At 36.8% G+C, this 14,921-nt stretch overlaps 1 protein-coding gene across 1 annotated transcript in view; it reads right to left on the reverse strand.

Annotated features, from left to right (window-relative positions):
* Positions 1 to 14,921, reverse strand: part of OPRK1 (opioid receptor kappa 1) — a 45,363-nt gene that overhangs the window by 26,058 nt on the left and 4,384 nt on the right. Inside the window, exon 3 of the mRNA XM_021555698.4 lies at positions 3,927 to 4,279. Within this exon, the coding sequence (XP_021411373.1) occupies positions 3,927 to 4,279 (353 nt within the window). The remainder of the gene's footprint in view (positions 1 to 3,926; positions 4,280 to 14,921) is intronic.

Genomic DNA, 14,921 nt, shown 5'->3' on the forward strand with positions numbered 1-14,921 from the left:
TACATGTGTGCATGGAATCAAATGGAAGCTACTCTTTTTGCAGATCATGCCATTGAAAATGCAGCCTGTGCAGCGACTGCAGGATCTGGGGCACAGAGATCTGCCCACTCCCTTTCCCATCACCCATGCCAGAATTCAGAGCCACAGGCTGTCACTTCAATGTATTTAGCAGAAATATATCTGACAGGAGGCGGCTAAGGAATGAAATACTTGAGGTTTCATTTGCTGACCTCATAAGAGCCTTCTAGAATATAAAACACATGGAAAAATAAGCAATAAGATAAATGATAAGGCAAGAGAAGAGGTAAATTTACAATTCCTGTCAGTAGTTCAGCTCTGCTGAAGATAAGTCAGAGTAACATAAGGATTTTTGACTCTGAATTGTAGCTTAGATTTTATCCTATAAAGTTCTATGGATTTTTTATCATTTTCCCTACTGAGTTGTCAGTCGTCTACAAGTTATTATGTATTGTTTTTCATTGATTCAGATCTAAGACTGGAATGATTCAGTATACTCCTGCACATCATTTTTCATATCTGTCTCCATCAGGACACATCAGAAAAAAAAAATCAGGCCATATTTCCCTGCTGTAAAAATGCTTCCCAAATAAAAAAGATATTGCAGAGAATTTGTTTTGAAAAACAATTAAGGGAGAAAATTATAATTTAGTCCATACACACATTTCCATGGTTAGATATCAGAAAGCTGTTATGGGGCAATATTGAATATGGAAACATTTTAATAGAAAATATTTACAGAAAAAAAGCTAAATATTTTGAGGTTTTGTTTTAAATAATATGTTAGATTCTGAAAGCTGAAAATAGAAAAGGCATATTTTTCTAGGCTGATGCAGGATAGTCACATGACAGCACAAGTGTGACTTGACACTCAGTGAACTCATCTAAATCCTTTGTGATGGAGGTTTTAATAAACATACTTGCTTTCATTTAATTTCAATCTATAAATGCCAATAATCATCTTCAAAGTTTTCCTGTCAATTATTACTGTTGTTCGTAGTAGATCATAGCTTAGCAGCCATGACATAAAATCAGGATGCAACTGTATTATCTAAATTAGTAAAGCTTCTTCCAGACGTGTGGGATGAAAATGAAGTGTGATCAGGGATAGTTGCTCCAGACTATATCCAGCTACTCAATGAAAACCACTCCCAGAAGAAATGGCCTCTTCAGAGCTTCTGACATAATTTCGCATATTTATCAAAATTATTAGGTCATCCTCCCTGTATTTTGCTATAATTTGTGGTTGGCAATGTTATTTTAGAATTCCAAATTATCGAATACAAACTTAATTATTATCTTGCATCTCATTGCAGTTTACTTTCTATGGAAAATCTTATTCTAAAATCATTAATATTAATGTATTGCATTTGATACATGTAATGCCATATCATAGTACTTTATGGAATCCATTTACATTTACAAGTAGAAAACAGTTAGTAGAAAATCTAATCATAATGCACAACACTATAATAATTTTCTGGAACTTTGGAAGTGGAGCATAATAAAATCCAATTTATATTCTATTTTTACTGCCTGAAAAGTTGAAGAACCTATGAATAGTGTCATAATCTTCAGATTTTGTACTGACATTTTCCACTTTGAAAGCCAAATATTCCAAATACATTGATATATTTAAGGCAAAACACTGAGTTCTATATGGTATTTGGTATATTTTTAAATGTGCTTGATAAACTACCATTTAAGATTAATCTTAATATTGATCTAGGAAACATACATATTATATATATAATATTGATTGTGTCACTTTCATACCCTTCATCATATCCTTACTGGTAATATGAATAGTTAATTTTATACCTTTTTTTTTTTTTTTTTTTTTGGTAGCTAAACAAATCTTCAGCAAGAAAAGCTCCATTAAGGCCAGAGCAAGAAAATTTACACAGATGTAAAATTTATTCTGCTGGAAAAATGTATCTAAAAGGACACACCTGGGAGCAATTCTGAGCTGGATAACAAAATGGATTAACTGAGCACAGTGAGGGAACCTCAAGTATAATCACTTTCCATTTGCTCTTCAGTTGTTGCTTAAATGTGAATCCAACAGAGGCCCTGAAGCTTATAAACAGCAACTGTTTTAACCAACATAACATAAAGTTTCAGGCCTGAGCTCCAGCTGTCAGGCAAGGGGAGCATCCTCGCCTTTCCACTTCAGCAGTTATCAGTGCAATTCATGAGCCCACCAGACAAGGTAATTGACACTAAATGCTCAAGAGAAACTTTAGATCAGACAAGCAGGGAGGAACAGTAGCAGCTGACAAGCAGCTGCCAATATTTCCAACCTCATTTAGCCCAGCTGTGTTTTGTATTACCAGTCTCTGTTTCATAATTTATAAAAAGGGCTGCATTCTATATGATGTGGAAAAGACATATAATCATTGCTGGCCTCAGAGGATCCCCTTGATCTAAACGTGCTGCTGACACTGAATGACAGGAATATTCCATTAGTTGAGCATGCTCCAACAAAACACCTGCCTGAGCCAGTGTCCCATGGCCTTCAAGATTTCGTATGTAGCAAGACATTCTTCCAAATATGCCTGAAGTTAATGTTTCCCCAGGTAGACCTTGTTTTATAGAGCCTGTCAAAACTTTACTGGGGAGAAGAGCTACAGCACAGCAGACCAAGACATGTGATCCCCCCAAAACACTGAAAGAAGAGCTTCCAGAGGACTTCACTGTCACCTGCATAACAGAAGACTAACAGCAAGAACAAAATCTACATATCTTCAGCCAAATCTATCAACCCTTGAGCAGCTGTTACGGAAATGATTTTTCACATTGGTCTATGTCAAACAGCTTAACTTACTGCATTTATTGTCTGCCAGATGAAACAGTGCCCTTAGGTAAACATTTGTCTCTGGAGAGAAACCTTTCTAAATAGAAAACATTGATAGTGCAGGAATTTATGAATACATTTTCCCAAGGTTGTTTACATCTCAAACAAGACTCCTACCAAATAAATGTCTTGTATTTTATCCAGCCATCTAGTAATGGGATGAACCCAACCCAAGGACACTATTAGAAGTCTCCAGCTTTTTGAAGACACCAAGATGCCCCTGCACTGCACTTACACCTGTGAGTATGAAACACGTGTGAGAAAATGCTTCTCCCTCTTCCTTCTCAAGGAGGATCTCAAAATCAGATTAAACCCATAGCAGGGTAATGAGTCAGGGGCTATGGGGGCTAAATCCACAGTCCATGGAACAGACATTTCGAGCAAAGCCTATACATGGCCTGCATACAGTTTTCATTGACTTTGTGTTCTTGTAGCTTTTTCCCAGCCATAGCCTGAATTTCCATTTCCTGTGACAATCCTTGTTCTCAGCTTTTCCAGGTTTCCATATAGATTCCCATTCTTTTTAAAATATGATCTTGAGATATTATCATATATAATTTACCTTAATTTTCTCTCTCCAGCTACTGATTTTTCCTTTCTTCACCATGCCTTCAAGTTCTTTGAAATGGCTGATGACAATAAACTTCCAAGAATTCTAGTTTCTGCTCTTGGGACTTCATTGGAATTACTCTCACAACGCCTACAAAAAGAACCTTAAACCCATATTTCAAGTTTCAACCTAAACTGATTCTAGATTTGTCCATTGTGATTAAACTCCTCATAATTTCCCCCTGCTGTCTGCTTGTAGTTTTTGATGGTCTCATTCTAGCACAGGCAGTGCTCCAAAGTATATTTTGTTTTTTTTTGGTATGGGCATGTGGCCTATAATGATTTATATGTTGTACTGCAATGCTCCATTATATATTTCAAAATATCAGGAATTTGAATGTAATTTTCAAGAAGGAATAAATAAGGTTTGATCAATATTTGAACCTACAATCTATTGTTAGTTGAGAAATAAAAAGGCTGACTTTTTAATGCTCATACTCACCTTCCCTGACTTTGGTGCCTCCAAGAACTATTGCTGATATACCAACAGATGAGGACAGCAGCCAGATACAGATGTTGATTATCTTCGCTTTGAGAGGTGTACGAAAGTCCAGAGCCTTCACAGGGTGGCACACAGCAATGTATCGATCAACACTCATCATGGTGAGTGTGAAAATGCTGGTAAACATGTTATAATAGTCAATAGAAATAACTATTTTACACAGCACATCACCAAAGGGCCAGGAGTTCATCAGGTACTCGGTGCTTTGGAAAGGCATGGTTGTGGTAACAAGGGCATCTGCCATAGCCAGGTTGAAGATGTAGATGTTGGTCGCTGTCTTCATCTTTGTGTACCTGCAGAACAAAAAAGTAAGGCTTTATTACTACAAGATATGATTATATCCATGCAGATAAGTAACAGTTCATCAGTCAGGCTTTTCTATGGTTGGGGTTTTTAATGTCTTTTCTCGTCTGTGATAGAAATGCACAAAAATGCAAGACCCTTGGGCTAAAAGTTAACATAGTTTATTCAATCTCTCAGCCCCTATGTTAGCAGTTAGAGCTATTTCCCACAGGCAAAACAGGTATATGAATACATTTAATCCAGTTAAACAAATTTCAATTCTATTTTCTCAAATCCCGCTACAAGAAAATATCACTCTTAAATTTGGAACTGATCAGCATGGTTTTTGTTTCCTTTTTTTATAGCTCTGTCAGTGATTGTGGTATTTCTGGGTTAGGTTTGTGGAATAAACTCTTATCCCATTCTTCAGTAAGAAAATGAGTTAATTGCTATGTCTACTGAGCCAGACTGCTTCATATATGATAGTTTGTCTTCCTTGAAGTCACTACAGTGCCAGCTGACACAGTTGTAGTCATTTACCTGCCTTGCCAATTTCTTCTCCTTTCTTGCCATCAATTTTTCCCAGTACTCTCTTTTATGACTGATAATGTAAAAGATCACAATTGTTTAAGTAGCATACCACAGTGGGGGAAAAAACTGTCATAGCAGTATTTTTTCCTGCATTCTTTAATTTCATCAAAAGTAAGCCCTTTTTTTGTCCAGCTAATAGGAACCTCAGCCTACATAGAAAAATAGGATCTGTTTTTTGAGGTGACATCCTGCTTTGTTCAACCCCAATGACAGTTTTGGAAGACAGCCTGTGGAGGACTGCCTCCCTCTTTGTGATGGACACAAAGGATGTTGGAGAGCCTGCTGACATGGGAATTTACTTATCACTCCTTTCTGAAATGCTTCGCCCCAATACTTGTGTTTCTTCATTGCTCTTAATTTATCATTGGATTTAATGAGATTCTCTTTCTCAAAACTGCTTCAGTCCCATATTTTGAGTGCGTGTCCAAACTAGAATGTGTACATGTAACACACATAGAAACACACATAGCTACATTTTGCTATATGTTGCTAATAATTTACAGTGGAAATATAAGATTCAACCACTTTAGTCAATGAACATATAGCACAATGTGTGTATTGCCTTCAAAACTTTGATGTGTAGAATAAAAAAATATTTTAAAAAGAAATTAAGCGGTGCTCTCAAGTTGCACCTAATATGTAAACTAGCTATTAAAAAAAAGTGGGCAGGAATTTCATTTTATGACCAATATGAAATGTTAAAAATAGCTTTTTTTTTAAAACATTCTAATCAAGACTTATCAAGGAAATAAAGCCAAATGGTGGTTTGAAGCAATGAGAAAAAAACTGCAAAGGAAGAGAGAATACATCCTTCTCCCCCACATACTGAACCACAAGTCAGAGATGGGCTTCTGTCCCCCACTAGATCAATCTCCTCAACAGAACCTTCAGGAGAAGAGGCATTTTGTCCTGTACGTCATAATATAGCCCTTAAGACACTGTTTAAGCACAAATATGAGTCCTTACATCTAGGAAAAAAGCAAATATAGGACATATTAACAGACAAAAATTCCCCTCTTGGTTAAAAAAAATAAAATAAAAAATACCATCTTCAAGTGTATCTCAGCTGTAAGACCAAACAAAAGTTCACTAAACACTCAAAACTCTCTACTAAAATGGACTATTTTCCATTAAATTACATAGAATAGTAGAAGAACAAATCTACAGACATCACTGATGGTATTTGGAATTGCTGTCATGTTCATATTGCAATAAAAAGACTGTGGAAAGTTGGAATGGTTGCATGAAAAGCACTAAAAATAAAAGAAGGGACTGGAGAAAATTCTTTGACTAAATTAAAGAGCTGAGCACATTTAGTTTATCAACAAGAACACCAAGAGGTGACTTGATTACAGTGTCTTAAGACCTTCACAGGGAGAAAATAGCAGGTACTGAAGAGTTCTTTCAGACTACACAGAAAAGCATAGCAAAAACAAATACATAAAACTCTTGAGACAAATTCATCTTAGAAACAATGACAGCTGTTTCTTAACAGCTAAGGTGATTATTATAGGGAAAAAGAAAGGAGTAATTTTTCTATCCACTGGTGCCTGCAAATCAAGATCTGTTGCTTTACAAAGGGTTTGCTTCAGTCAAATACAAGTTAGTAGACTTAACACAGAAACATTCAGAAGAAATGCAATGACCTTTGATAAGCAGAGGTGACACAAGTAATCATTCTCCTGAATCCTTATATCTGTAGATCTTTAAAAGCTTCACCAAGGGTTTGGATAAGGAAAGTTTGCTTTCAAAGTAAAATACAAAAGTATTAGCTTGACCTTTTTTTCCTTTAAGAAAATCAGAAAACTGGGAAAAAATATCTAAGAAGATTTTATTAGCCTTGAAAAAGCAAATATCCAAAAGTCTTTATATCTCACATTTCCCATTCCTTGCAACCTTAATTCTATTCTTTAATATGTGTACCATTACAACTCTATATGCCATATTTTCCCAGCACCCCTTTCCCTTTTCTCCTTCCTAGCCTTACAGTGGAAGAGTAGCAAACAAATGCTGTAAAGCAGGGCTCATAAACAGCTTGATTACTTTTGCCTGGAAACATTGGCCTGTGTATAAATGTGGTATTGGCCCTTAAAGTTATCAGGCAGTATAGATAAAGTCATACATTTAGAAGTTTATAAAATTCAGAAATGCCTTTGAGAATCTGGACTCAATCTTCCAAACTGCTTTGAATATTTTAAATTAAATACCTAAAAATTATTAAATGCCTACATGCTTCTGAAGACATGTGCTTTCAGATTCAATCAAAAGTCCAGATAACGTAACAGAGTGACTGCTGTTGCTCAGACCCTTTCAAGTGGACCTGATAAAGTCCACAAGATGAGGGATTTGCCTGCTTTCCTACAACTCATTCTATTGCACCAAAACATAGAAGGAAATATGTTTTTGTGGTCTGGGGTTTTCTCACCATGCTCTCCACTCACTTGAACAAGGTCAAAACAGTGATTGTCTAATGGAATCTTGTCTTCCTTTGCAAAATTAAAATTCTTGATCAAATATCTGAATTCATTTAAGTTAAAAAAATTCTATCTGCTTTAATTAGTTTAGCAGGACAGATAATGTAAACCTGGACATAATTGCAGCATAGGTGGCACAGTAGCAATTAGTGACATTTTCTTAGTGTCTGAAGTACAAGTTTCAAAGACTATTATAATATTTATAACCTATGGCTGTATAAAGTGCTCATGGGAAATCCCATGTCTAAAAAATGACTTGTTAAATACAGGGACTTCTTAAGAGAATGGGAACATTTCTGATACTACATGGGAATGGAAAATCTCTCTTTTAAACCAGGTGCTAGAATCTAATTTCAAGCAGCAGTAAAAACTCTAATCACTTCAGCTGGTGGATCTCAAGACTGTAAAGTTATAAGCAGGCCTCAAGCCTCTGTAAACTAAAAACTAGAAGATATATCAAAACTGCAGAAAAACAGTCAAGATGAAACACAACACTTTCATATGGATGCTATTTTTTTTTTTTTATGGGTATGTGATGAAATTTTTAAGGAGCAAGTTTTAAATTATGTCTATTTACGTGTCAAAAGTAAAATTCTGAAAATATTAGGCATTGTTCACTTTCCAAAAAATGGAAAGTTCTTTGAGGTTGACATTAGACTGACCACTAGAAATTTTCTTTCTTTCAGTTGACTCATCATTACTGTTCTTTTCCTTCTGGAGCAGAACATGCTTTTAAGACAAGCTTTTAAGACAGTAAATAAGAAGCAATCACACCTCCAGCCTATGCTATCAATGAAATTGTGGTAACAGAAGAAGGAAGCATGCTACTAAGATTCTGGTGTGCTTTCAGAAAAAAATCGGCAAGTAATGCCCCTTATAGTTATTATCTCAAACAGAGGAGAGGATTGTGATTCTAAAGTACACTGTAACATTAAAAAAAGATGATAAAAGGTGAGAAAGAGGCTCTGGTCAAACTTTTTTCATGTAACTGTAATAGGATGAAGTAATGAAATGTTCCCTGAAGTGTGAAATGAGGGATGGAGGAGAGAGCAAAACTAACAAATATACTACAACATTCTCCAGTTGCAGAGGGAAAGTACAAAGGCATAAAATACAATGAGAAATAGCAAACAGAGGTTTTTCACAGATACCTGGGTAAGTGAATGAAAATTAAAGCTAAAGCACACCTAAAGCAAATTGCAAAAATACCTATCAGCAGGATGCAGGCTCTGTTCCACTAGGTTCCTCTAAATGATGTATATGGAGATCAAGCAGCTGGAAAGCTTAGTCAGGAAAGCTCTAAATCTCAAGGCTATATTCTGAGTACACTCACTATAATACTGCGTCAGAACAGGAAGAAAAAAAAACAAAAAAAAACAGTCCAGGAGGATCTATTTCAAACCCCTACCATGTCTAAAGGATGGCTCAGCTCTCTCTTGGATATTTGTAATCCAACATAAAATCTTATGCCAATATGAAACTAAGTCTAAGGTAATTTAAAGAATATGAAAATGAATATGCTGTAGTTTTTATGTTTGTATTGGGTTATATGACAATTTCATATTTTAAATTGCCACATTTTAGCAATAGAGAACCTCAGATGACACATTAAATAAAGGAAAACCTTGTAACTGCACATATTTAATGGTTACCTGTCTTAATCATCAAATCTTTTAAGACATGACAAAAAATTGTTGTCTACAAAACTATATCATAAAGTGGAATTCTCTTTACTAATAAGCATCTAAAGACACCAATTTTAAAGCAGCTCAAAAATGAAAAGCATAAATTTGTCTTTTATTCTTCCCCCAGAGAGCATAATCTATGTGAATGTCAGAAGGTATAGTTAAAATCCTTACCATTTTCCACTACCATTTCTTCTCTGCACTAGCCATAAACTGAATGTGAACAAGATCTTGTCGATTTAGATTGGTTTTTTCTTAGCTAAATAACCAGGCTCTGAATTATTTCAAGTCTATAGTGGTCAATATAGAAGAAAATTCACTCAACAAAAATGAACTAATCTTTCTCCTTCTATGATAAAGGCTTTTAATATTTTTATGTGAGCTCAAGAGTCTCTCTTGCAAGAAACTGTAAAATGGTAGAAAAAAAAATACTGTGAAATTTTTGCTTCCATGACTTTGATAGGAGAGGTCAGAGGTCAAGGTGCTGTGAATCACTGAGGCTTAAAAAGAATCCATGAGAGTGCAAAATTTCACAAAACTGGTACTTTATCTAAAACCATTATGTTTAATAATATTATGAAAGAGCCCGGACAATGAGCTTAGACTATGTACCTGATTTTTTTGCTCTCTATTTGTCAGTAGAGATGAATACTGACCTTGTCAAGCAACTTATTGCTTGACTATAAGTTGATTGTCAACTTATTGTTGACAAACTTATTGATTATTATCCCTTGAAAAACTTCATGCTGCTGCAGATGTTTCCCAGTGACCAGTCATGCCATGGGGAGCTCCCAGGGTGTTATACAGAACGTTCTAATCCTTTTTAGTTGTCACAAGTACATTGCTGTAGTGAACATTGAATCTCTGTCTCTGGTAACATCCACCTTTCCTGTTACTCTTTTTTCTTGGAAGAATTTTTTTTTTTAATAAAGGGCATGAGCTCCTTTATGCTTCCTTTATGCAAAGTGCTTCCCATGGGTTTATGGGAGAGGGAATCGAGTAGAACAGAGGTTGTCTGGCAAGGAGAACAAACCTCATTGCTAAAGGTAACAGGGATAATAGCCCCAGGAAAAGATTTCTGTGTTTTTCTTTCCTTGTTGGAAGCAGACAACAGTTATTGAATGTTTGCTTCCCCTAGATGTTTCTGCAGGACAGAAAAAAGGAAAGAGCTCAGAAACCATTCAGTCGGGGCTCTTGGGGTATGGATATCACTCCACTTCCCAAAACAATGCACCTGGTGTCCATCTTGCCACAGGGATGAATAACAACTGACACAGCTGGGAGTGTTTTATAGGACAACTACACACTCAGATGTGTGGAGACCCAAATTTCTGGTCAACAGTCCCATAATAAAGTTCAATGGGAGACAAGGGACTTGTCTCTATAACAAGTATAGCATTATGTGGTAAGGCAGCAAATGCACATATCAGTAGTGAGCCAGCTCAGGGAAAAGTCATCAGTCCCTCTTAGGAGGCAGCTGAGAGGCTTTCTCTGGACTCCTCCCATTTATCTGTTTTCCTCACCTGCCTTAGGGAAGCCCACAGCACTGACCAGCTGAACACATACATTCCCAAAGGAGATGATTCAAGTGAAATGCACAAAACTTTAAGTCACCGTCAACAGAAGAGCACAGCTTGTATCTTCCATGGTGAAAATATTCTTCTCCTGCCCACTTTGACAAAGCAGTCATTCTGAAAGGTGAGTCTAACAGTAAGTCCTGATGAAGTCCATCATCCAGAGGCATGGTAAAACAAAACTTTTCTGAGTGTGAACATTAAATGAACATTGAGCAGATTGTCTGAACTAATCCTACCATGCAGCTTCTCATCTGTCACTACTCAAGGAGGCTTTTGCCAGTTGCCCAACAATAGCCACAGTGGCTGGACTACCAACAATGCAGTGGGAAGTGCATTTAGCAAACATAAAATCCTCTGTGTTCCACATGCAGCACAGATAAATTTAGGAACTCTAGACATGCACTTTTAATGTGTTTCTGACTTCTGGAGCAGAGATGAGCAGCTGCATGTTACAAAGGTGGATTGGTATAAGAAATTAAGAAAACACGAAAGTTCTTCTCACTTTCTTACCATGAATTTGCAGAATTCATGGTTAGAATTCTGCAATTCATAGGCTGAAGAAAATTGTCTTCTCATACTCATGAAAATAACACAGAGGTTTCATTGAAAATAATGTATCAGAATTGAAAACAGGAAACTGCCTAAAATTAATTTTTACTTCCATGATGATTAGAAGGTGAATCTAATGAGCTGAACCCTCTGGATTAGGGAGAAATAAATATTTCAAAGGTAATTCAAGCCTGGCATGACAATTTCCCAATAGAACCATGCCAATTTAAAGCAAATAAACAGGTAATATTTTGATGTTATCAAAATGTAGTATTAAGTTCAACCAACATCTTAAATCAATTCATTTTTGTGTACTTTTTTTTAAAAAAGTGCTTTGCACTTTTACATATTCTTTGTTTATATCATTTTTACATTTTGTGGAATGCCAGCATGATCAGACATCCCTCTTCCAATATTCTTTTTGTACTGTACACACCCTTTCCCTACAACTAATCCAGTTTGTGCACTCATGCCTGTCTGTAGACAAAATTATATTCCTGCTGCCTTTTCCTCATATCTCTCTAAATTCACAAAAGAAGATATCAATAAGCAAATCACAAAGTCCACAAAGTCTTCCTTAAGGAGAAGAGCACAGATTCCTCACTTTGAGAGAATTATCTGATATTTAGAGATGAGGGGACCAAAATGGAGACCTGAAGTATACTTCCTGGAAGTTAAGTGTAGCTGCTTTTTCTTCAGAAATGAATATACCTGGAATCATAACTCATCTTGGAAACCCATCTGCTTCAGAGAATTTAACTTTAAGGGACAAATTAATCACAGCTTAGATAGTGAGAGTGGGTAAGACAGGAAAATTATCTTCCCTTGTCCTTAATGTGTCTCCGGAATCCAAATCACCCAGTTAAAAATTTTCTGTTACAATACTCTTTTAGAAAATTCAAAATCCTCTCTCAGAAAAAAAACTAACTGAAAGGTCCCCGCTCTTCCCTCATTTCTTCTTCTTTACCAGAGGGGCTTAGCCAGTCTGTGGCCCCAGCACCACCTCTTCACTGTGCACCCTCCTCCTTGTGCTTCCTCTAGGATCAGGAGCTGCCTACCCATCACTCTCCCATCTGACACAGGAAAGTTATCTAAAGCTTTTTGCCTTGTCAGCAGCCAAACTTGAAAATTCTTCTAAGTTTTCACTTTCTTGCAGTTCAAAAAGGTTCTCTGTAATTCATCTTGCTTCCAGACACTGATTCCAGTTATGCCTTTCTCTGAACTAAATGATTACCTGGCTGTTAGCCCAGCGGAAATGTCTGGATGGATACCAAATTACTTTTCAGAAGCCAAACACATTATTCACTACAAGCTATAGCTTCTCTTTAATACTGTCTGTGGTAAATATTCCTTTCAAGCCTTTCCTCTGCTCTCCCTGCCTATTTTCATTATCAGACCTTGTTATTGCAGCATGACCATGAATTTGGTTTCTTGTCAGCTTATAAATCCCAGGTCTCACTTAGTCACTGTCTAGCTGGGTTTTAAAAGTATTAGAAATAGTAACATTTTGTTTAAATGGTCTGTGTTTTCAAAACTATCGATACTCTTCTATAAGCCTGTGCTCTTTCATGTTTCCTGTTGCTTTGTTCTCTGTGCCATCTGCAAAAGCTTTTGGTAATGATCACTCTTCAAAGTTATGATGGATATGTCATGTTTGAACTAACACTGCAGAACTGATCAAAATTCCCCCCATTCAGTGGGGTAAGGCTAAATGCTCTTTGAAATCTGTGATGAATTGCTATCAATTCATTTGATGTCTCTCTGCTGGTAGTAGTAAGCTGTCAGATTTTTGATTAGCAAAGGAAAGGTTAAAAGTCCTAAACTTCACAAAATATAGTGCAGTTCACCCTTTGCCGTTAGCAGCCAAAGCCTTGATTTCATAAAAGAAAGAAATCATTCAAACTGCCAGCAAGAGGGAGCAGGTAATTCAGTTAGGTCGACTCTTCTGGAGCTTAAGTTTTCATTTCAGAACAATATTTTTTCCAAATATAATTTAATAAAATTCGGACAATAATTTAAAGCAATTTAACAAGTGATCTTTTGATGGTATCAAAATCTATTATTAGTTTAAACCAATGGATTTAATCAATTTCATTGTTATGTACTTTATAAAAAATATATTTTCATTTTGTTTGGAATGAATGATGAAGAAATTTTAACAATAATCTGGAAAGGAGTCAATTTTATATGGCATTTCTTAATACACTCTTCCCATTATGTAAAATGCTGTTCAGTTCAATTAATATAAGAACAAAAATGTATCAGTGGTAAAACATTTTCTTCAACATTAGACTAAGCAGAGAATTATAAGGTTTCTCTTTCCCCTTAGGAATCAATCTACATATCTGTAACACAACGTCTTCTTAAAAATTCTTGAATGTAGAAAATTATTCAGTTCACTGAAAGCTTGAAAGATAATTTTGAAAGAAATACAGGATTGGCTTTTTGGGATCCTGCTGATATCAGCTGGTCTCAGTAAATTACTTCAGGAACAATGGCAGTAAGACAAATACATGCAAAAAGTGCATCTTGAGGGGGTAAGAGAGAGCATCTCCCAGAGGTTTGTCAGAGTATGTTTATGGTTTTGATAGGTGCAAATCCTAGTTAAAGCTGTAATTTTAGTCAGGAGATATTCTCCCCTGCAGCTGTTACAAGAACCTACCATCTTGCTTACAGCCAGCACTACATTTGAAAGAAAAAAGTCATGAGGTGAGAGGAATGGAGAAAAAAGCCTTTTTACTTCCAAGGATAAACAGGGGTTTTTATCCCCTTCAGCCAACTATTTTACCTCCAGAAATATCTTATGATACCTCCAAGGTAAAGATAGTCTCACAAGAAAAATTTTGGGGTTGAGGTAGATTCTGGTAATGACAAGAACCACACAACTGTAGGGCTTTCCTCAGGTGAGGCCAGACAACTTGAGCAGGTATCTGCAAACCCATTTCATGTTTCCCCTCCTCCTCCGTAGGGGAGGACTGCTCTTCCCGCACAGTGCCTGTATTTCCCACCACTACAAGAGGCAATGTGAACCTTTTTTTCCTCTTCTTTTTCTCTTACTGTCTCCCCAGGACAGGCAGCAGCCACGGGCCAGCATTACAGCCCAGGTGCCATGGCTTGGCAGGGAGTGTCCCTCCTCCCAGCTGACAGCAGAGCCCCTCGGGATGGGGCACGTGCTGCACAGCTGATCCAAACTCGGGGAGATTTCCTGCAAACCACCCACACTGGGACAGCCAAGTGCCATGGGCAGGAACAGACTGCCAGTCCACTGTCTACTTAACACAGAGCTTTTTCTGCACATTAAAAAGGATCACTCAAGTGTGTCTGAGGAGCCCAGGGTGTTTACAATAGACCTGGTCCTGCTCTGTTGTAAGCTTTAGTGGTTAGACTTGGCTTTTAAATCTAGCTTTTGCTGTGTGTTTAAAGACAGAGAATGCCAGCATCTCTATTTCACATGTGAGAAAACCATAAAGTGACCTCATCAGGACAGGAAAAAATGTTGAATCTTGATAGTGAAACCAAGAGAAGAATCCGGCTCTACTGATAAATGGTTTAAGAAGCCATGCTGTCAACACTGTACTAAAGGACCATTCCCAGTCAGACTTCAGCACAAATCTCTCCTCACAGGAGCTGTATCAAACTCAGATACTGAGTCAGGAGTTGTACATGTGATTGAAGTGGCATTCTCTTGTTATTTTTTTCCTCTGAGGAAACTCTGAGTTTTCCCTCTCAGCAGAAAAACACCCCACCAGACGTGTAAGAGATTTCATTCACCCAGCA

The sequence above is a fragment of the Lonchura striata genome, chromosome 2 (genome assembly GCF_050655825.1).
Source record: "Lonchura striata isolate lonStrDom1 chromosome 2, ASM5065582v1, whole genome shotgun sequence".
NCBI classification, from domain to species: Eukaryota; Metazoa; Chordata; class Aves; order Passeriformes; family Estrildidae; genus Lonchura; species Lonchura striata.